This window comes from Notolabrus celidotus, chromosome 7 (assembly GCF_009762535.1).
Source record: "Notolabrus celidotus isolate fNotCel1 chromosome 7, fNotCel1.pri, whole genome shotgun sequence".
In the NCBI taxonomy this organism is placed as follows: Eukaryota; Metazoa; Chordata; class Actinopteri; order Labriformes; family Labridae; genus Notolabrus; species Notolabrus celidotus.
This window is the reverse complement of record NC_048278.1, coordinates 32,145,942-32,170,596: the sequence shown is the minus strand read 5'-3', so window position 1 is coordinate 32,170,596 and position 24,655 is coordinate 32,145,942. Positions and strand designations below refer to the sequence as shown.

Here is a 24,655-nt window from a genome sequence, read left to right as displayed (position 1 = left end):
CTATAGCCTCTGTATATGGGGCATATGCTTAGACTGCTCGGCCAATGCTGCCCCGTCCTTTCTGCCAGTTTTCAAAATAGCTGTAAGTAAGTTGGGGTCAGCAGATTGACTGTGTATTACTATGGACATCTTTGCTCTTCTCATTGTGAGATGTGAAACTGTGATACCACCTTGAAGGGTGCAGACATATTGCACTAGTGCAGCCAAAGCATGCACAAAACGATCTGGCTGGTGGAGCCGCGGTACTGAAGTCACACACTTTCCACGATACAGAACATGCATTTAATGTGCAGACAAGACGCTGAAAAACCCTCAGGTTAGTACAGTCCACAGCAGAACAGATTCTTGTGTTGGTCTGAAGCAGACACTCACAGCTGTGCAAAGTTGAATGACTCTTGTGTTAGTATTTATTACATTTTCTTTCATCCTTTCTCCTCTACTCTGCTAATGTTTCCATAAGTACATCTAGTTTAAAGACACAGGCTATCGTTCCAAGGAGCTCGTCAGTCCACATCCACAAGTTTTACTCCTGCAGACTCATCTCTATAAATCTTTATTCCAGACAGTTTTAATTCTTCATTTTTCTGGGTCTGTGGTGCAAAATAACTGAAGCATGAACTTTTACGACTGGCTGCTACTCAACTACCAGTCGATCTCCTCCAATGAGTTTGTAGTTTTAATCCTAACAGAGTGGATGTTCTTTATAAGTGTTTTTCCAGCTCATCATAACACATTGCCCTTGACAGGTTCAGACTTGGATGGCAGCCTAGCTCTGTAATGTTTCTGGGGTAACACGTCGTCTTCAAGCATTTGTCATTAGTAAAATATGTTTGGTCTGGACAGTTTTTCAGCCGTTTGGCCTGCAGACGGTCTCGGTAGGATAGAAAAAAAAATCAGAGCAGATGGCTGTTTTATTCTGATTCTTTCTTTTACTGCTTTTACCCTAAAACATGTTAAATATAGACCACAGTTAGGGACCTATGTGAGATCAAAACCTGAGGGGTAGCTGGGAGCCTTGGGGTTTATTTGGTGGCTTAAAAGTGAATCATGGCACAGACATCTCACTCACTTTCACCAAAAAGCAGCCAGTCACAGCCACGCAGCGCAGTTGAAACACGCATAAGAGTCTGAATTTCAGTCTCCTTTTAGACTCCTCATCACTATTTTGACATTTTATTAGTTCTATTTTGACTTTTCTGCAGACTGCTTTGCTGAATCCCTAAAAAGAAATCTATCTTCGCTCACTGCCACAGTTATAGTGTGCAGTCCAGGGCCCCACCCTTCGAAAGTGTTTCCCCTTTTAGAAAACAAACAAAACAACCAAACAAAAATGTTTGCCCCTCAGTAATTTTCTGAGGAATTTACAATGATGATCTTTAAAAATGTAACCTCGAAGCCACAATGTTGCTGCAGCTCTTTAAATGAGTCCCTTTAATTTTAATCTGCTTTTCATTAAAAACTGAGGGGGTATAATCTGCTCTTTGAATATATAATTATCAACTTTCTGCTGTATGTCTGAGCATGTCGGAATCGACCTCTGGGTTCAGTTCATGTCCTCCAAAGACAGCTTTGTAGCTGTGTGGGATCAGCACTGTGTTAATGATGACAGCCAACAGTCAATAGCCAATCGTGTATCAAGCCAATTAAGACTTCTTTATTTGCTACTGCCTTCCTATCTTAGCTCATTTTAACTCACTTTAAATGTAAATTTAAATTTCATTTTCAACACATTTCTAATTTTCCTTTTCTTTTCTGTTTTACTATATCTGTCATTTTAATTGTGTTCTTTTATGCTTGTCTGAATGTTTCCATTGCTTTTAATGTTTTAATGTAAAGCACATTGAGTTGCCCTCACGTATGAAATGCGCTATACAAATAAAGTTGCCTTGCCTTGCCTCGGTTTAGGACAAACAAATGGCCAGCAGTGGGGATAATGGGAGTCTCTGCGAATTGGTAGCGAGCAGTGGGTCTTTCTGAACCTCACAGCTATCAATGCTGCTACAGGCTGAGCTCTTGGTATCTGGAAAGATGATCACAAGAGATAGTTCTAGAAACATCTGCACAGAAACTGCACATTGCTGAACGCAAAGAAAGTCTTCATGCAGGAGGACAGCTCAATCCTTTTTCCTTCTTGGATTCCCCCAAAAAACAAACTGAGTCTTACATACCAGTTCGGTTTATAATCAGTATTTTACATTATTTCTGATCAACTCATCACCTTATTTTTGAACAATTAATGCTGAAATAACATATAAAAACATGTATTCTATTGTTAAGTTTTAAGAGCAAACTTGACATTTAAGAAATCAGACAGCACAAAAACTGTGAATTCCAATATTTAATTTGCATTTTTTGCAAAATAAACCATGGAACCTGTTAACTTTTTGTATTAAATGAAAGAGAAATATCATCCAATATAAAATTGTTCATTTTTTAAATTAATGACCAATAACATTTTGGAAAAATTGACAAATACAACCCATGGACTTGAAATGTACCTCTAATTATAGAATCACTCTTATATGTAGTTTGTTATGGATGATGTACCAGTTGGTTTGAAAGTTATTAATTAGAGTTAACCCTGAAAGTTGGTACAGGCCAACACATTTCCATGTAATGACCTAGAGCTAATGGACTCTCTGTAGTAGAAGAAAGGCTTCCTGATTTTGGAAATGTGACCATTCAAGGAAAGAGTGAATGAACTATGAATGACTGGGAATTGATTAGACTCTGTCGGGAAGGAGGAAACGTTGAAATAGCAGGAACAAGCACATGTGTAATTATAGAATAATAGCTTCAATCTGTCCAGGTGTGTCTTTGATTTTCAGGCAGACACTTGGTGACATTTAACCTTAATTAATGTAATTAGTGACACCTGGGCTTTTTCTCCTCTGACATTTCAAAAGGTCGTTTAAATGCGTTCTTATTCAAACGCAGAACTTTCTTTTCTCTGAGTTGCAAAAAGCTGAAAGGCATGCTTGGTTTGGACTGCACTTCTGTTATTTTATGTCAGAGCACACATACCTGATCAGTGAAGTCACGAGTGTTTCTATTTGACTGCCATGGATACTGAACCGAATCATGACTCAATACGGAACCAGAAAAAAGCTGAACTGATAATCTAAGCATTTGCTTACTGGTAAGGAAAGACAACTTGCAAGTCTCATGTGTTTCTCTTCACTTTAAGCTTTTATCCACATGCACATCTTCTAATAAGACGTAAAAGTGCTGAGTCATCGAGGAAACATCCAATAGCAAAAAGCAGCAGAGCCGTATGACGTCTATTACTTGGACAATTGTGTATTTCGTAACATTTTCCACTGACATCTGCGCTGGTTATTAGCGGAAAACACAGAAAACGACCTCCATCCACAAACCAACAAAACGTCACAAAGTAATCATGTTGTGGTTGAGGTTTGGTGTGTGTGTGTGTTTATGGGTGTAATGAAGCACTGAAAGATACAGGCTGTGTGTAATCAGCTTCTGTTGTTCCTGGAAATCCTTCAGGAAAGTTTTTTTATTAAACTCTACCCTTTGACAACATTTAAAACTGACTTATGGCCTCCAGTAGATCTAAATTCCTCAAATCCACAAGGAGAGTGGAAGATTTCCAAAGCTCTCACTGCAGAGCACATGGAAATGTACATTAATGCACCATTAAAAAAACACATAGAAGTGACCTAAAGCTCCTTGAAGGAACTTTTGGCCTGCGTCCCTCCCTGTGTACAAATGAGACAATTGATGTCTTTGCTGATTTTGTCCTGTACATGTGCAGGCTGTTTTTTGGACAAAAACTCATCTTTATTTATTTTAAAATTCCTATAACTTTATGTTATAAAAACTATTGCTTTGAGTGGGCTGGTGCAATCTGGTATCCAGCACCACTACTTCTAAATTTATTCCCTTGGCGTATAAGAACTTTTTCAGTGTACCAGCTGCCAGTAACCTTTCCTGAACTCTCCTTATTACAGTTTCTCTTTGGGATTCATAATAGCACCTAAAATACATTACAAATGGTGCACTATGTGACACTTGTGTGAGCTACTGTAACCAAAGCTATCATAGTTCATTTATTATGATGGAAAATAAGATAGGAGCATGGGGACGCAGAGATGCATCACATTTTCTCAGAGGTTCTGTTTTTGTGTGACACACTAAAGTCGTTTTTTCACAAAAAATATGGCGTGAAAAATCAGTATTTATATTTATATTTTTCATAAAGTCTAGAAATTTAGACGTAACACCGAATCATTTTGCACCTCTTATACTTCCTGCCACTGTTACAGCCAAATTCCACCAGATCTGTATCCGGTCCGTCTCCGATCCATCACGGCACCGGATCTGATAGGTTTCTATTCTAGTCAATGTGTTAACTTCCACTGGATCCGCTCCGTTGCGTTCTGGATGCATCCCTGATCCGGCAGGTCGGAGCCCTCCGGATGAGATACGCAAGACTTCTATCAATCTCAAAAGAGCAGATGGAGCAGGACAGGAAGTCAGGCACCAAAACAAAATTGAAACATCTGGCTAATTTTCAGAATAAAACACTCTGTGGTATCACCAGATCATTTTGAATTAATTATGACAACAAAATGTAATTTTTAGTGGAGCCAGGCCTGGAATCATCAGGTCAGAGGTTTTCAGAGGCCAATAAAGACAATATGGATGGGGAGAGGAGTCGGATAATAGTTGATTCAGTGATTTCTGCTGGAAAACCACAGCCACATGACTCCAGCTGTCCGGTGGTCCTGCTCCATGCTGCGTTCTGAAAAAGGAGCCAAAGGGTGATCACAGACAACAGAGCATGGAGCCGGACCACAGCGGATTGGAGACAGACCGGACACGGATCTGGTGGAAGTCCTGTGTTACTCTTCTGTGTGTTACACATTGCAGACAAGACGTAACAGAGGCTTAAATGTCCTGCCTTGAAAAGACAGTAGAGCCAACTGATACTAGCCTCCATATTTAAGACTTAAACACAGGCTGCTTTGGAAGAGTGCTGTTGATTGCCTTGTCTAACTCCCACCCAGCATCAGGGATGTCAGGCATGAAAATATCTATATAGAGATAATCAGTGTTTTCTCCAATGGTCTTGTATGCACGTGCAGATCATCAAGAGGCATCAGTATTATTTTCAGTGTGTTTCATTCCTGGGTCAAAACTCTTCACAGGAGCTTTAATCTTTAGAAAACACCATTCTCAATGACACACAAACACACAGACATTTTAAAATTAAGTCATTTTAATACTGTTCTTTTTTTCTCAGCATTACTTTTCTGCAAACATGTACACCAAAACACAATAGACAAACATCAAACAATAAGAAAACAAGACATTTTTCCCCTAAATCAACAGGGAAGGTTCTGTAACAAGCATGTTGAAAATATTTCAAACATTTCCTGCCCCTCTTAGCGTCCCAAGCAATCCAGAGAGTCTTCCAGTTGATATACTGAGCAAGAGCAGATATACGAGCATCTGTGTCTGTGTTTATACTGGAAAATGGACAAAATGAAGATTGTAGTGAAGCCAAAGAATGGCGAGTTGATTTTGGACAGGGCTGCGGTGTAGTGCATGGACTCAATTATAAAGCAGACAATGTACTGTAGGAGTGGAAGCCAAGAGATTAAAAAAAACAATAAAAACAGGCGAAGAGACGCATGCACACACACTCACACACACACACACACGCACACACACCTGGAAAAACTAACTGATAAGACGCAAGTCCAAGCTTTCAGCTGTTAAACAACTAACAACCAACACAGGTCTTTTTTTAAACTTGACTAAACTGATTACATTGCATTTCATACGTCTTCATCCGTGGTTTGTAATGAAATGTAATACACTGCAATGTCTTGAGAGGCAAATAAAGGCCCTTTTGTTCTTGAAATACACATCAACATGAACTGCGCTCTGTAATATGACACTACTAGATGTCAGGAAGGCTCTGCACCGATGTTGCTAAGGCACGTCTCTGTAAACCTATTATACTCCTCTCTAATTCAGGATTTTTTTCCTCATAAAAGCAGTGATTTAAAAAAAAAAAAGTAACACAAAAAAAACTTGTGGCATTCCCAGACCTGGAAAGAAACGACAACAAATACAAGAATGGTGCATTTAGCGTGTATAATTCACAGTCTGGTTGGCCGTAAACAAGCAGAACAGCCTCCACAAACACAAGCCAATAATCCTTGTTGACCAAAACACACTGGATGGTTAGAGTGGAGGCACGCAGAGCAAGAAGAGGAAACACTAAAAGCTACAGGGGAACACCGTCTAGACCATATCTCAGACCTGACACGGTCAGTGGCAGCGAGAGGAAACTACTGCCTAAAAACTCTTTCAGACACTCACAGCAAATTGCCTTCAAAGTCTTTGAAGTTGCTTTCTGTTCTCGGCACGCGTGTGCTGCTTTATAGGGGTGGATTCTGTGGCTAGATGCCTTTGAACACAGATTTGGGAGCTTATGAGGTCAAAAAAAGGTCTGTGGCTTTTCTTATGTGGCATTCAAAGACCTGGCACAGAGAGTAAAGTGTCTGACACTTGACTGTTACATTCACTTGGTGAGTTCCTAAGACATTTTCATAAACGTTATACAATTGTAATCTGTATGTGATATAATATGACTGATTTTATTTAGTCTCCCTAATCTAGAATATTAGTGCTGTTCTCAAGAACCTAAGTTAGTATTTACTCCAGCACTGACTGCAAGTAGCTGTGGAAAGTTGAAGCTATATTTCATTTCAATGCTTTGAAGAATCAACGATAACTGAGGCAAGCTTTAGCAAGGATGAAAAATTAATAGTATAAGCAAAAAAATATCAATACTGAATGGACATCAACAGCAAATTAACAACACAACAAAAGTACAAAAAAAAAACCACAAGACAAAAAGAGGATATCATAAAGTAAGCAAGACGAAACAGCCTTCCCATCACGGCACAGAACAATACAAGTCCATTCTCAATGGCTCTTCATTCAGTCCATTTCTCTTTCACAGCAACTTTATCTTCCACTGAGCCAAAAGCTTTTGGATGTGTGGATAGAAAAACGGCAGACTGATGACACTGAAGAATCCAAATCCACATGTGAAGAAACTTGGAGTTTTGTTTCGGATTAGGTAAAGTCAACAGCAAAGTATGACGTTTAAACAGCTTTAATAGTCATCAACCTATTGCTGGCTTTGAATAGTGTTTATTCAGTTCATTTTTTGTGTTATTGCATTTCCTTACAAAACCTATCAGTCTTGAGGCAGGCAATGAGTAAGACACTGGAAAGGGAAAAGAAATACTTCTTTTCAGTGCAAGTTCTTCTATAGTTCCCATGGAGTAGGTGGAGTTGGTCAGAAACACATTTTGTACCAGGATGTGTCATCCAGGCACCACACATCTGCATCACTGCTTTCTTATACCGCCATCACTTCCTTTGATTCTGTGTCCCAAGCACTGGGCCCTTTTCTCCATTCTGTATCTCACAAATCCAGCAACAGGATTACAGCTCATTCATAAAGTTTGAGAGTTTAAATAAAAATGAGCCATCGGTTACAGTTGCGTCAATGCAAAAAGGCACTTCCGTTTTCAGTCTGTTACCAGACCCATCTAGTCAATTGCACTTTTTTAGGGTTCACCATACTCAAACTCTGCTAGATGACTTAAAACCACATTCTGAACCATGTCCCGCAGTGGTTTAGCACATTTCCAATATGATGTAATCTTAAATTCTTCTTGAGTGTCTCTAAATTCATAATCCAGTCTGTAGTGTTATCATTTGGACAACAAGGGATAATAAGTGCTGCTTTTGCGTCACTGAAATTGGAATGAAGTTAGATTTTTAAACACTATGTGAGCAATAGCAGGACCTCACAAGTCCAGATGGGCAAGCCCAGTCTCTACAAAATCTTTCCAAAGAGAGATTCCAAGGCATCTCAGAAATACGATGGTTTTAGGGATGCTAGATTGTTATTTGATGAGCAGTGTCCTTGCATTAGGGGTACCTCATAGTCCAAAGCCCCATTTTGTAGCAACGATTGAGAAGCCTGGGGATTGTGACAGCGGTCAATCTCAGGTTGCTTGTGGGGCAGTGTACCATTTCCTCCATTCTCTAGACCGGCCTTTATCCCTTCCAGTTCCATGGGCTCCAAGTCAGCTGGGCCAAGCTCCAGCTCTATTCCTGACTTGGCCTTTCTTCTTTTGCGCAAACAGATGATTGTTCCGGCCAACACAGCCAACCCAAGCACAAGGGCCAAGGCAGCGATGGCAGGGACAAGAGCGTATGTCAGCTGGCTCTGCGTCTCCATCCTTGGCTCTACTGATGTCAGTGGAACTCCTTCAGTGCGAGCCTCTGTGCACCACCCTGTTTCTGCAGAGCTGTTGGACCTAGAGTTCATTCTCTCACCTAGGGGACTGGCACAGACTGAGTAGGTGCAGTTGGGTCTCAAACCACGCAAGGTGTACTCAGGGTAGGATGCCGGTACACTCAGGATAATGGGACGACGGTCAGGTCCTGAGAGGTTTCGATAAGTCAACCTAATGCCACGGATGTGTGGTCGTGTTTCAATGAAGCGGTGAAGGTCAAGAAGGATAGATGTGGAAGTCACCTGCCGCGAGCTGATAGCATCGAGCTCAGTGGGAACCACCGGGCCAACTACGGAACCTTCTGTTACTGAAGTTTTTGGGGGCTCAGGAACATCATCCACATTTTCACAGTAGAGGCCAGAGGTTCCTGAGGGACATAGGCAGCTGAGTTGACCCAGTGGGTCAAAATTACAAGTGCCTCCATTGAGGCAGATATTTGGTGGGCAGATGTGTGGCTCATATTCCCCACTGGTGGAACTGGGGGACACAGGAGGGTGGGGTAGGAGGGGGTAGATGGGTGTTTTTGAAGGGATGGTTTCCTCACTTGGTGGAGGAGGAGGAGGAATAGCGTTGGTATGGGTGGCTTCTGGAGATGTGGTGGGTATCAAGGGATGGGGGGTACTTCCAATGGGGGAGCCAACCAGCACTGTTGTAGAAGGTGGACATCCAAAATCTTTGTGCTCAAGGGATGAAAGCGTTTTCCCAGCATTAACCAGAGGGAAATGGCACCTGGTTTCTTCAGGCCTCCCAAGACTCACATCCTTCTCTTTAAGCCAGACAGGGAACCAGGCTAATGGACACAAGCAGTTAAACGGGTTCTCAGCAGCTGTAAGTTGACTCAACCTTGGGAAGGTCTCGAAGAAACTCTGAGGAAATCCCTGGAGATTAAGTCCACTGAGATCCAGTTCTTGAAGTCCAGTAAGTTTCTGGAAGTCCTCGATCCTGAGCTCACCCAGTTGGTTTGCAGCCAGGCTGAGCTTGATCAGTCCTTTGAGTGAATCCTGCTTTAGGGCCTGGGGTACCTCAGTTAACTGGTTTGTGGATATGTCGAGCTCATGGAGGTTCCCAAGGGAGGCGATGAGATCCTCATCCACAGAAGTAAGCCCAAGAGAGGAAATCTTAAGGGCCTCCAAGTGAGGAGTCTGGAGATCTGAGGGTCCCAGAGTTGGGATGTTATTATGGCTGAGGTCTAGAAGCAAAAGCCTGGGGAAATGGAGGGATGGGAGAGAAGTGAGCTGGTTCCCTTGAAGCTTGAGTTCCAGTAGCATCTCCAAACCCTCAAAAGCTTCCACGTGGATGCTCTGAATGCGGTTTCCATGAAGATACAGCCGCTCCAGCTGGACCAACCCAGAAAAAGTGCCTTTGGAGATGTGGGTGATTTGGTTAGACGACAGGTCCAAGTTCTTCATCTTTGCCAGCATCTCAAACACATCGTCTGGAATCTCCGCCAGCTCATTCTGGCTCAGATCTAGCAACTCCAACTCCCCAAGGTCTTTGAAGTCATCTTGGGACAAAGTGTTGATGCCGTTCTGGAAGATGTAGAGATTTTGGGTGGTGGTGGGAACACGGGGCACAGTGTTGGATCGACGATGAATGCAGAATATTGAGTCCTGGCCCTGGCATGAACAGTCTGCTGGGCAGTCAGAGGATAACACCAGACCAGATGAGAGGAACAGGAGCAGGAAGTAGGGCAGCATGGTGACCTCAGGCCTTGAACTCTGTAAGACAAGAGAGGGAGAGAAAAGGCTTGGGTTTAATCACCAATTGCCTACTAAGTTGATCAATGTTGGGTTCTGCTGTAAGTCAGCTTTGCATGCTGGTTATTGAAAAAATGTGTTGAAGTTACATAAGATGTGTTTTTCTCAGTCTAATTCCTAAAGCCCGACGCTACAAGCTCATAAGTTGATGCCAGAGGAATTCTTCTTTCACCCTTCCAACACTCTAATCAAGTGTGTTACAAAGTACACAGACTTACACTGCACTGCAGAGCAATACAACAGATGAGCACACTTCAACAAATCATACTTCCACATCTAAATACATCCATACAGTAACACTGACTGCTCCGTCATCATGGATTTTCCTATTCCCTACCCCAGACAAGCTTATGCCCAAGGGGTTCAGGACCCAAGCGCTTGTCACAGCCCACCCAGGGTGACCCCTTCCTGGAGTAAGTGAGGAACCTATTCAGCCTCTTCCTTGTGTTTATGTCACAGTCCTTCACCCATGAAACCCACAGTCTGCTGTAATGTAGCAGGACACTTGCCACACCAAATGGTTACTACACATAAACACACTGGATGTGCTTAGAGTGTGTTGAAACATGCTCTAAAGCACATCTTTCACACATTTTGTCGAATCATGTAAGCAGAGACATGAGCTAAGGGCAGGGATTTGTGGACTGTTCAGCTGCAACCCCCAAAAATAATGGCGCCAGAGACTGACGACCCCCACTGACCCTCGGATGGTAAAATGTTGCTCACAGCTGTGCACAAGCAATACTTGGCCAATCCAAAAACAGATATTAAAACAACAAGGAACACACATCTGCAGCATCTTTAGCCCTAACCTGTTTTAATATTCTCAAACGTCATAAAATGCAGTACATGTCTGTTTCTTCCATCTGTACTCTCGTTGCCTCGTCCCTCTCCACTCTGATCTGGTTTGTGTTAGTCAATTCTTGCCCTCTCCAAGACTCCTGAGGTGGAAGTTGAGAGGAAACCCAAGATGTTTATTAAAGTCAGGGCCCCATGCCTTCATTCCCTTTCTGCCCTCTGCCTCCTTATTTACCTTCCTGATCATAACATGCAGGGTTGGTACCTGCCGGCTCTGAAGGACTTTTCCACATTTCCTCTAAATCACCTGAAAACAAACGCAAGAGGAAGAAAAAGAAGGCTAAGAATGAAAGAGAGGTATGAGGAAGACAGAAGCAAAGCTGAAACTTGCCAACGTTGATTCATTTTTGGTAGGGCCTGAGTGGCACTCTTCTGGAGCCTCTAACCTCAAAATCACAGGACACATTTTGAATTTAGCCAAAACACCATGCTTAAATTGGTCAGGCTGGGAATACTACCAAGCATATTTACAATGCCTTTTTATTTCATAGTAATAAACTACAAAACACTGGTGCTAACAAATGATAGGAGGGGAAAAGGCAAGTGAACTGGATCAATTTCTCTAAGTGGGCCTCTTCTTGTTTTAAACCACAGAGTGAAGACTGATCTTAAGCATTAGGAAAGTTATTTTTAATCACAACTAAGATTCTCTGTTGAAACTTGTTGGAACATCTTCTCCGCCAAAACTTGATAATGGCGGGAAAATCATTCAGGTGGAAAAAGGAATGTCTGACACGGAGAGACAATCCCTGGCAGAGTTTGGCTGCTAATCCTTATTTTTTTTCTGTTAATGGAGTCACGCCAAACCATATCGTGTTTTTGAAACAGCTACTGTTGTTATGGGAATCAAAATGTGATCTGTTTTAAACAAATTTAGTAAAAGCAAGGAGTAGTTGTTGACTCATTCTACTGAGAGAAAAACAGATTTCAAAAAGGGGAAAACATCTAAAAATGTAACGTTATTATCTTATTGAGATTGTCTACTGCAGGGGTGTCCAAACATTGATGAGGGCCACATGATGTTGTCAGAATACCTCAGGGCCAGTGGCTCCTACTGAGACTTAGGAATCATAAAAGTCATATATGAAATATCTATTTAATAACAATTATTTACAAAATGTTCTCAATAAAACAGTAACTAGGAAGTCCTCAATTCTCCACAAGCCATGTAAACATTAGCAAACTTTATCTTCTTCTGGAGGAAAATGTTTTTCATTAGGGTCGGGCAATGTGGGAAAAATATTGTATCATTTTCCTATGGCAGGATCACGATCTGGATTTCATCCAACTTCTTTTTCATGTTGTTTTTAAGACTTTTCTGACCAGCAGACAACATTTTAATGACAAAATCATTATTTTCCTGCTTTCTGAACATTTTTTATGCATCAAATTTTGCCTTTTCTGTACAATTTCATAATTTTGATCTTGTCTTGTGTCCTCTTTTGTGTCTTCTGAACTTTTAGTGTTCATCAAGAACATTTTCACATCATGATAAAAACATTCATTTGAAAACCTGTCAGCTTTAAGAGTTCTTGTGTTTCTTCTTTATTGCAGTCTTGCCAAATTCCCAGTGTTTGGGCTTTTATACAAGTAGTCCACATGAAGCTTTTTGAGAGGTTTCTGGATTGACTTTAGTTTTGTTTGTGCGCTTGAAAGAAACTGCAAATGTACAGATGATTTAGAAGGTGATTAATTTCTTTGCTATAAATAACACAATTTAAGATGGAAGCTTGGGGCCATAAATAAATGGACCTTGGGGCCGTACTTTGGACATGCCTGGTCTAATGTATGAATTTTGTTACTGACTCAATACATAACATGGAGCGTGGACAATGAAGCAAACTGTATGTAAAACTGCAGTTACATCCATATGCTACAGCTGAAAGATGCACCTTAATTGGTGGGTACAAATGAGGTATACTGCACTGAAACTGAAAATCTCTCTTTAATAGTTGCAACTTCAAACTTTTGAAGTAAAGAATCTGATGTTGAGTCAAACAATTATTTTCTGTAATTATTACCCTCACCAAAACTTTAAAAATGTCAGGCTTCATGTTGCTTAAGTCACAGAACGACTCTGTGATGTCCAGAAAAAGACTAGCATTGTCTCACTAAGTCATAAAGCTAACACAAACAACAATGCACACCTCCTTGCACACAATGAAGCCATCACTCTGACAGCATGCTCCACTGATGACAAAGCTTCCCCGCTATGACACTACGACGTACAGTATGTCCGCTTTTGTTCGAGCTGAGCTTGAAGACGCTTTCTTTGAGAGCAGTCACGGACTGTTTATAGAACAGAAACTGGCTTCTAATGAGAGCTGCCTGTCATTCCTTTAAGGGTGCTGCTGCTGGCTGCCGAGAATAATTAGATGACAGAGACGGAGAGGAATGATTGGAATATGAATGAATGAATCATTGTTTTCAAGAGTCAGAGCAGAAGAGAGGAAAGACAAACTAATCCTGCAGATATGAAGGCTTCGCTTGGAAACATTCTTACAGTGGGGTTTGATGAACGAAACAAGTGTCTAGCATTTACTAATCCCGTGTAAACACTGTGTATGTGGTCTTGTGGTTTTGGTGCTCCAGCAGGCCTGCTGTCAGGACTTGTACTGAAGCTGGAGCCCTTTCTGACAACATGTATCTGTTTCAGCCTCTCTGCAAGTCGAGTTCAGGGGAAAACACTTTACTCTTCAAGTACATGCAGCTAAGCAGTGTGATAGAAACCCTGTTAATTAAATTGTATAAGGATTTTAACTTTTGCATGACAGCTTATGTCTCCTTTATTCAGGGGTGGGGAATTACTACCATTTACTCATGTTACTGTAGACTTATTCAGTAGCTCTTCTCTGCACATGCTTTTTTTTAGAGATATTTTTAACGTCAGTACTTTCACTTTTACTTTTAAGTGTTTTTGTAGGAAGTATTGTACTTCACTCCATTTAAAATTGCATCTGTTAATGTTTTTTTTAAGTGAAAAGCAAAACCTTTTCATCAGCTTTGTGACTTTTGTGACATCAGCTGACTGGCTGAGGTGTGCCACCTGATGGTCAGGTGAACTATCATGCAGCAGAGGAGAAGAGCAAGCCTTCTTAGGCTGAAATTAAAACAAGAAAATCTCTCGTAAAGTTGGATTCACATTCATTAGCTCATCCGTCCCAGGTCAATAACTCATCAGCAAAACATTGCTTTCACACGGTGCGGCTGTGGCTCAGTGGGTAGAGTCGGTCTATCAATTGGAAGGTTGGCGGTTCGATCCCAGCTCCAGCAGTCACATGCCGAAGTGTCCTTGAGCAAGACACTGAACCCCAAATTGCTCCCGCTGTTGTTCAGAGGTGTGTGAATGTGAACGAATGAGATTAGCTAATACTGATGGTTCCTTACATTAGCAGCCTCTACCATCAGTGAGTGAATAAGTATGAATGGGGGAATTCGACAAGTAGTGTGTAAAAGCGCTTTGAGTAGTCAGACAGACTAGACAAGTCCATTTACCATTTACCATTTATACAGTCGGCACCTCTTTACAACTACAGTAAAGTAAGGCTGCGAGCTACAACCTTTTCATCAGTGTGAGCCGTGTAATTCATGGTGAACTAGGGAACTGCCTGCAAAAAATATTACTGAAGAAGATGCAACAAAGTAGTGCGGTGTCAACAAAATCCCTTCTCACATTAGTGTTCTCCTGTTGGCTGTACTTCAACTGTTATCTTATTTGGTGGTCATATCACTCCTCACTGAAAAGTGAGAACTCAGTACTTTCATTATGTTAAAATAAAGTACTTTTACTTTCCTTTTTGCTCTTACTTAAGTAGATTCACAGACTGGTACTTTAACTTCTCCTTGAGTAGAATTTGATCAAAGTAACGGTACTTTTACTTGACTAGAATATCGCTGCTGTCAGGCTGAAAACTCTTATCACCAAAACAACAGCTTTTCAGGAAATTAAAGAAAAAGTCATTTTTAAATAACAAAACACTGAGAGGGATTCAGTCACAAGCTATTTTTTATGCTTTTCATAAGCTGAAATTTTGTAATGCCCACTGACAGGCAGCAAGAGAGACCAAAAATAAAAAAAATTGAGAAGAAAAATAATGGAGATACGAGGTTTCTGCCTGACAGCGGCGATATTTGAGTACAGTTTCCTGAATGTTTCTTCCCACTGAAGGGCTGTTGAACCTGACCTCTGACCTTTCTGTCACAAAGACAGTCATCAGATCAGAAAGTGTCTTCTTATGTGGCTTAGCTTCATTAGCTTTGTCTCAAAATCATATGACGACGAAGGCTACATCTGACTTCCCTTGCCTTACTGTGCTTTTTTAAAGATATTCCCAGGAGTTGCCATGAGCGGTTTTATCTTAATGATATGTATGGACTCAAGAAGCAGTTCTTTCCACATTTTGGCAACGCAGTTCCCAGATCACCATTTAAACTGACTACAGTGTGCATGAATAATGTTCTAGGGCTGTTTTTGAAAGTGTCTAGGGTTTATGTAAGCTAATATGCATGTTAATGAGTTGCTTTTAGTTGAACTGCATTTTACTTCAACCACATATAAAAATGTCCAATTTAAAGGCTTAAGATGAGCATTAAAACTATAACAACAAACTTAGCTGCAGGGCAAAATCATGATATATCAAGAGAGTTTGCAGGAAAGCTTTTGTATCTGGGACGTTGATCAAAGCTGCTTCAGGAACACCTCCTTTATTTTGAAATTGGCTCAGCTTTTAAAAGGAATGACAGGTTAAGTGGTGGAGTAAGAAGGACACAGGAAGGGATGACATGAAGACAGAGAAGCTTACAGCTTAATCTCTGTGTGCCTACTTTTCTCTCCATCTTGGCCCTTTGCTGTTGTGTGATATTGACCAGGTGCCCACACCACAGATCCAAGAATCTGCCATGTACTGAATGAAACAGAGCAGTCAGAGTATGGAAAGCACTTTCTTGCTGCATTACACAACAGTTACTAAGTGTAGAGTTGCAGAACCAGTCCTCTTTCTCTTTCATACATCCATAATTAAAAGTGACAGAGTCTTCTGCTGCTAGGGCTTCATGGCACACGGTCGATCCTCCGCTATTTTGACGAGTGCAGATAAGGGCGCCTGATGAAAGAGAAACAGCGCTGTCAAAATGACACGAAGCAGGTCAACACGCACCCAAGACCTGCAGAGCTGCACAGCATGCAGCCATGAAAACACACACACACACACACACACACTTACACAAACACACACACATATACACGCATTCCTGCACAAGTTCACACCAGCCGACACACACACAAACACAGAGCCTACAACACAGCTGGATTCTGTTACCCACAATCCACTGCAGCCATCTCTCACTGTGAGACAGAATGAAAGGCCCACATAAACCTTTGTCCTCCCCCATGATAAGAAAAAGGTAGAGTGAGTGAAAAAAGAGAGTGAGAGGTAAACTGAGAGGGTCAGAAGGGAAATTTGGAGTCTCAAGAGCTGGTAGCTGCATGAGTACAGCCCTCATTCATCTGAAAACTGTAGTAAACAAAGTCTGAATCCTTGAATCTTAAAGGGAAGGATAAAAGACAGATATAGTTGTGTTAATATGTTCTCTCAGATTGTGGGTGAGGGAGGTCTAAAGCTCAGCAAGTAATCGAAAAAAGTGCAACTTCATCAGCAGCCTGACTTCTCAATATGACATTGTTGTACCCTTTTTCATAATTCATGGACGTTACTTCCAAAGCTACATTTTTTTTATATGTGGTTAAGGTCAGGTAAAGTCCACATTGACCAGAATATAAGACAGAGCTACCTTTTTCCTTTAAAAAAAATAGGATTTAGTAAATATTTGTTACAACAGCACCAATCATCTGTCATCTGCAAGTGAGTGTACACCTCATGTCAGAGGCCAGGTGTACATTTTTCTAAATAGAGAATTTTTGCACTGACTTGATAAGGCAGCTTGAGAGACAAAAATGTGTGTGATGACATGGACCAGATCCAGGACCGTAAATCAATCCTATGACCTGTGTAGGACTCTGTACATGGGACACCAGCTTCACTAATTGAGCTAAATCAGCAACCCATTTTCACCTCCTTATTGTATTATGTGTTTTAATTGTGAAGCAAATTGAGTTACCTTGTGAGTGAAATGTGTTTATGAATAAAGTTTGACTTGACTTTTTAAATAAAATGTTCCTATTTTAAGTGAATAAAATGCGATCAAGTGTGCAAATGAACCATGTCTGGTATTGATATTTAACCCTCCTGTTATGTTGCTGGTCAAATTGACCCTTTTTAAAGTCTATTTTAGGCAATATATTCCTTCCAAACCAGCTTAATGCAGCATAAAAAATCTGGGCAGCATGTGACAGAAGAGGAGTCGTGTTAATTTATCAACATCACTTCATAAAAAGAAAAAAATTCCAAATTTAAAATAAAATAAAAAAAATCTATGTCATGTAAAACTATTGTATTTAGATTTAGGGCTTTCCAATTTACATTAAAAAAAGTTTTAACATTAATTTTTAATGAAAAACGAGTGAGTTATCCTCATTGAGCCATGATCTGTGAGAATTAAAAAACACCAATGGACTAAATCTTGATTTTAATGGTTAGTTAAAAATTAGATTAAAAAAAATGTGTATTGGGATTTTTTTTTGTTCTGACACTTTTGGATAATTTAATATGCAAAGGGTCAAACTGATCCAACTGATTATTGCTGTTCTAGAGAAATGAACATAACAGGAGGTTTAAATACAGCAGTCTGTCGGACCTGGTAACAGACATACAGGTACCTAAGTTCCATTTTTCTGTAGCATGCTGCAATGTGAAGCAGTCTTTATGTGCTCCTACCTTCAGACATTACAGTGAGCGTCACATCATGTGTTTTGACTGCACAACAGTAGTTTGCTGACTCTGCTGCACTGATAACCGTTATCCTAAAATCTGCACTGAACCACCAATTTGTTGCAGACAATCAACGTGTCTCTCCATCTTTCATCCCCTTTGGGCTGTAGCTCTTAGCGACGGATGAACTCATTCACTCAATCACTTTGCAGAGAAGTGGAACCATCCCATTTCTAAACCCTGGAACTAATAGTCTGACTTTTTCAGCTGGAATTGGATGAAAATATTCATCCTCTGGGGACTATTTGAAAAGGAAAGAAGAGAAACATTCAGGTGAATACTGTACTTAAGATTCACAGGAATACCACTGTAAGGGAAAGGGCTGCGGAAAGATTTAGAGGCCCTGTCGCAGAGGTGAAGTCAGGAGGACGGACAGTAAAATCTGGACTGGAGGTACAAAGAATCAGATAAAGGGAACATAAATTGTGTTGGAGAGAGCTGGTCTTTAGGGAGATTACTTCATACTTTAGGGGACATGAGTTAGTGGTACAAACCTTACCCCCGCTCCTACAATCCAGAGACTCCCCAAAGTGAAATATCCTGTTACCTCATACCCAAAAAGCTCAACGGTAAAATCAGTTTAACGACTTCAGTCTTAAATCTCTTAAGCCCATTGTTTGAGCAGATTAGTATGAATGCATGAAGCTGAATGGGTGTTGCAGTGATTTGTCAGCAAATGCATAAACAAGCACATGCACAGACTTTCACTGAGAGTCCACATTTATTTTCAAATGTTGCTTTAAGAGTTATTTTTAAGAGTGTAGTCAGAATTTTTGAAAATCTTTTCCAAAGCAGTTACCCAAAGTAGTTGCACTGGCATTGGGGAGATTGTCATGTGATATAAAATGATGGCAGCAAACAATGTGAACGATCTGCTAATAACCCCTCATCAGTCAGCGGTGACTCTGCAGCCTTCATGACGCCGAGGTGTTGCGTTGTGTGCATCAGGTATGGCAGAGATGTCAGCTATGCTGCTGCTGCTATGATAAAAATGTGAAGTGGCATTAAGGTGTGCTGCTGCTGCTTGTCAGACCTCAATTCTTCAGCTGTGGGTTCTGGAAACTTTGCTGTAAAAGGGATCAATGGATCAGAGCCCTCGCCAGAAAGATGCCAGACCTGGCCTGTTTGAATCAGCTCGAGGAGCTTGTGGGCGAAAGCCAACAGGCAGATTTAGATCCCCCTGATGAAGTGGATCCAGACAGAATCCAGAATCCGTGACAAGTTCCTGACATTAGATGAGCGTGTCTTTGTGGTTGTTGTTCTTCCTCTGAAACTTTTACAGACCTTTCTCACAGAACACTTTTTGGCTAATGAGATGGGTGAAACTCAGAGAACTATTAACCGCTGTGTTCCTTTCAGTGTCTCATTGCCAAGACTCTGGTATTTATGCCAGCTGGCTCACTGATCTGCAAATCTTAATGTTACCAAGCCTTCATCATGGTTATACACATGATGGTCCATTCTTTGAAAGTTAAATCAAACTTCACTTTGCCATTTTAGTGACATAAGCGGACAATATATGGATTTTATTATCAATCAAACAAAGGTCAATCAGAGTAACCAAAGGCTACGTTGGCAATGTAAAAGTTCTTTGATAGCTACTTGATGCAGAAAGAGCTGTGACATGTCCCTTCCTTTGTTTGGCACTGGTTACTTCATTCATGATTTGGCAGGTTCATGCTGTTACTTGTTGTACTTGAATGCTGGAAAACAACCTCTTAAATAGGAAAAGTGTGTAGAAATGGTAAAAGACATCCAGAGTCCTCGTCCTAAACTCAACGAGAACCATCTGAAATAAACAAACCTGACAGTATGAGAGCAGACACATGGAAAAGTAACCTGAACCTGACATCAGGTTCTGCTGTCCTACAAGACAACGTTGAAGGACAAGCCCACCCGAAAGCTCTGCCAAGGACACGCCCACCCAGCCGGTGGAAAGTTGGATTTTTTTCCTCATGTTTTTAGGTTTTTGGGACAAAAAAACGCCCCAACGTAGCTGTTTGTGCTCGCCACTTCACAGATGACTTCTCCGTAAACAAGGTCCAGAATGAGCTGGATTTCATCTGTTACTAATACTGTAATCTAATATAGAGGCTGTTCCATCTATAGAGACCTTACATGATGGCTTAGAACCATAAGCTGCAAGTAACATCATAACAACAGATATTGTGCCAATGTTAACCTTGCTAGATGTTTTCTTGAACAGCATAACTTTCATGACTACAAAGCTGTGTAAAATTAACACCCACAAGTCTTGTCTAACTTGTGGAGGAACTCTATGTGTGTCCCTGACTGACACATTGAAAGGGAAAAAATTGTATAAAAGGTCTTCTTGAAGCATTAATGTGAGCTGCCAGTGAAACAGGTGTGGTACTTTGAGATTCTTAACCAGGGGAAACTTCAGAAACTTCTTCAGCCGTCAAAACAACAACAAGAAAAAGTACAAAAAGTGCATAGAGAGAAAAGTACCCTACATTTGGACTATTTGAATAATGGTCAGATAGTTTCTGACTATCAAACAGCATTTTTGCTTGACTTGCCCATCCCTAACCCACGTCTCTGAGTTGAGATGGATTGCAGCAGCACTCGACTGTTTGGTTACCAGTTGGGTAAAACATTAAATCCCATTAATGGAAGATGCTCCTTTAACTTACACTTTATTACTACAAAGCTGTGTGAAATGAACACCCACAAGTCGTGTCTAACTTTGTATCATTGGAAAAGCAGCCAAAACGAAGCGTTTCAAGCAGAAGCTGAAGAATGCTGATATCAGGGTTTTCATGGACGCCAGTATTAAATAAATAAGAAGGTTTTTAAGCTGCATATCATAGAAAAATACTCTATCTGTGTCCCTGACTGACACAATGAAAGGGGAAAATTATCTTTAAGCATTAAGACCAGGTTCCAGTGAAACAGGTGTGGTACTTTGAGATTCTTAACCAGGGAAAACTTCAGAAACTTCTTCAGCCATCAAAACAACAACAACAAAAAAGTACATCAAATGGAGGTCAAGTGCAAACTTTGCAAGGTAAAACTAGAATATCATAAGTCTACATTAACTATGCACAGAGGTAAAAGCACCCTACATTTGGAGTATTTGAATAACGGTCAGATAGTTTCTGTGACTATCAAGCAGCATTTTTGCTTGACATGCCCATCCCTAACCCACATCTGAGTTGAGATGGATTGCAGCAGCACTCATCAGTTTGGTTTCAGTTGAGTAAAACATTAAATCCCATTAATGGAAGATGCTCCTTTAACTAACACTTCCACCTGATGATCTCTTAAGACCCTTCTATGTTGACTTTTTTGATGTCTTACCAAGTAGATTACCAGTTTCCACCAGGACACAGTGCGTGTATCCTTTAGGCCAAACAAATGTGTTTCACATGTATCTCATGAAACATTTTGCGAATGCTTTAAAACTTTCTGCCCCTTTTATTGCTTCCCCTTAATGCTAATTACCACCACAAACTGTTAGCAGCCCTTTGCAGCTGAACTCAAGATGTATCCCTGTGGCATGCACGTACAGCGTCATGTTTGTGGAGGTGTTGCACAAGTTAAAAATTACACAAGGTCCCACTCATCAAAACAACCCCTACAGCATACATTTCTAAAGTCAACCACACAAAGAAAAAATGAAAAACTCAGAGTAGAGATCCAAAAAGACTTGAGTGAGAGCATCTTTGAGTTTTAGAGAAATGTATGTTTGCTGACTGTCTATCAGATTCTGCAAACTTGAACCAATGCATGCTAATGTAGAAATTATAGCTGTCTACTTTGGATTGCACAAACTCTGAATGCAAACACAGCGTACATGAAGACAGCACACAGAGGGAAGAACGCAGTGAGCAGGTTGGTGTTTACTTGTGGCACAGTTGGGCACACACCCTGCTTAAGGATGACTTTTAGTGACACCGGTTTTTCCACTGAGGTGATGAAAGTCTGAATGCCAGCAACACGGCGCCACAAGCACGCCGAGTCTCTCTGCGGCAGGCGCAGCATTTTAAAAGGTTGAGTGTGTTTTTGTGTCTGCACACTCCACTGGCTCCGAGCCCATGGCGTCTGTCAACAGATCAAAATTAGCGTGTCACCTGTACTCGCCTTCACACAGGTGTGCCAGCAGGCAACAGAAGCAACACTCCCAAACATGTCTACACTTCTCTTTCCATCCCGTCTTGCTGCTTGTACAAGTTTGTTTAATCCTCCAGCGGAAGTAACAAATCCTCCGCTTATTCGAAGGTGTTTTTTGAGCACATTTTAAAATCTTTACTGACGTCTCCTTCTTAGAAATTGGAGAAGAAAGTACAAGGACAGAGAAAAGTTATTATCCTGAGTTTGAAAGAGTTCTAATATGCACAATCTGGAGTTTATCAAAACCATGTTAGAGCATATATAAATCCGTTTTAAAGGTGACATATCATGCGAAATCGACTTTTTAACGGTTCTCTACCTGAAATATGTGTTTCCCTGGCATGTCTACAAATCCCCCAAAAATGAAAAAAATCCATTCTGCCCCTGTTCTGATTTCTCCACCTTTCTGTAAATGTGTGCTGAAACCAGCCGTTTCAGTTTTCAGTGTTTTTCATACATCACAACAATATCCGGTGTGTCACAAAGTCAGAGCTCGGAGCTTGTTCAGCCCATAGACTGTATAAAATACAACTCAACCCCTCCTCCGTTTTTCATTACCTGCACACATGTGTGCTAACAAGAAGCTTAGGAGGGAGGCATGCTAGTTGTAGGCTGTCTTAATAAACACAAAGGTCGGTTTTACTCCCCACGTCTGCAGATTTGAAGATCTAGTGGATGGTTTTTATTTTTCATGGAAAAGTGCAAGCGCTAGTTAGCATAGCCACATAGCTATATGTTCGTCGCTGTGTACCAAGACACACGTCGACATACTGACAAATAAAACAACAAGAAACACTAAATCTGTGACAAATTGTTCAGAAAGGTCCTGCTGCAGGCGCCTCTCCGTCAGGATCAGATTCTGGATCAGATTCAGAGGGTTGAAGTAACGCGGGTCTGTGAGCAGCCGTGTATATTCAGCCAACATGTAAACATTAGATCAACGTGCTGGACAGCCGAGGCCACATCCACTTCCTGAGGGGGCGTGGTCAGAGAGCTCATTCTCATTTAAAGGCACAGACACAGAAAACAGCCTGTTCTGAGCAGGGCTGAAAAAAGGGTTTACAGGCATGCCAAAATCTGATTTCAAAGTGTTTTTTTGAGCATAAACTTTAAAGACATGTTTTGGGGACCTCTTAGACCAATATATGTTGATGAAAAAGAGCATAATATGTCACCTTTAAGTTTACTGTAAGCTGATTGCTCAAATAAAATGCTTTGAGCTAAAATAAGCAAACCTGTCATCCAAAAGCAGCGAGGTGTATTATTAGTGTTCCCTCCTCCCCCTCTGATCTGTCGGTTCCTGCCCTGCCATCACTTGTCGCTCATCTTAATGAGCTGTTTACATCTGGAAACAGCATCTCGCCTGAGGCTGAGATGCCAACAGAAGCCGCAGAAGCACTAAATGTTTTTCAGCAGAGGTTTCCATTAGCCTTATTTTCCATGCACTAAGCGTTTCTCTTCTTTCTCCTTCTGTAACAACAGCACTTTTACGTTTTTGCAGCTTTACAGTCGAACATACTTCACTTATCACCGCTCATCACTCCTTTATCTCTGGCCTCCCTCATCCCTCCTGCAGGCCTGATTACTGACTGATGATCACCTGTGGGACTCTTACCCATAAAGGGGCCCCTTCACGCTTGTTAAGCCCAGCTGTCAGTTACCACAGCGTGGCCTCTGGCAGGGGACAGGTTGGGCTGGACTGTGGGGGCGAGTTTGGGGTGGTGGAAGACTCCCCCAGCTTCTGCAAGTCTGGACAGACACCGTACCATTACAGCTTATCTGTACTTTAATAAAAAACACTTAAGTTCCTGTCTTAGGCCATCATACTATGTCACACTTTCTCACAGTCAAAAATATTGAATGATTGTTTCATGATTTGGTCGTTTCATCAAGATTACTAAGTTACTTAGAGAATTAAAATCAAGTTCTACAGAAGAGCAAGAATCTCTAAATTGGACATGTGATAGTTTATAACATCTTATATTAATTTCAGTTTCTGCCCATGATAAATATCTGCAGACGTCCTCTGGTTCAGATTCTGGACTGTGATCCTGAACGGGGAAATGTTCTGCCGCAGATCTGAGCTCATTGCAAACTGCATGTTGACCCTTGCACTTCTGTAGTTTTAAATCAGATCAGAAGAAGATAGCTTGGGTCAAGGGGAGTTTGAATTGAGGGATCAACTGTAGTTTCACTTCTACATACAAGGTTACAAAGCCAATGATTGAATCATTTGCTGCTCAAATCCCATCGAGAGTCTGCAACAGAAGCTCTGATGTTTTTATGCCTTTGCACTTTTCACACTGATCCAGCATTGCAAAAGAACAAGAGGTACAATGTGTACAATCACATTAACACACACTCAGACATGCACACACACACAGACACCCTAGAGCCCTGTTCCACTCTGCCTGCTCCACTGTTTGAGGGTGCAGACCTGCTGCATGCAGACAAAACGCCTGGAGATGCACCGCCCACCTCTCTGCTTCACTTGTTGTCTTAAAGTGAGGAGTCTTCTTAATCAAACCAGCACTCCACAAGCTTAATCCTCAATCTATTACGTGTACGTCTCCCCTTAATCTCTACTCTCTTTGTACCTGTCGTATCCAAATGGGCCGTTCCATAATGGTACGTTAAGACTAATGGTCCCGTTGTGTAATGGCTG

General features: G+C 41.2%; 1 protein-coding gene across 2 annotated transcripts in view; it reads right to left on the bottom strand.

Annotated features, from left to right (window-relative positions):
- Positions 1-5,232: 5,232 nt before the first annotated feature.
- Positions 5,233-24,655, bottom strand: part of LOC117815727 (vasorin-like) — a 49,324-nt gene continuing 29,901 nt past the window's right edge. For both annotated transcript variants that reach the window (XM_034687613.1, XM_034687612.1), the window contains exon 2: positions 5,233-10,072. In XM_034687613.1, coding sequence (XP_034543504.1) covers positions 7,925-10,051 — 2,127 coding nt within the window. In that variant the 5' untranslated portion in view covers positions 10,052-10,072 and the 3' untranslated portion in view covers positions 5,233-7,924. The remainder of the gene's footprint in view (positions 10,073-24,655) is intronic.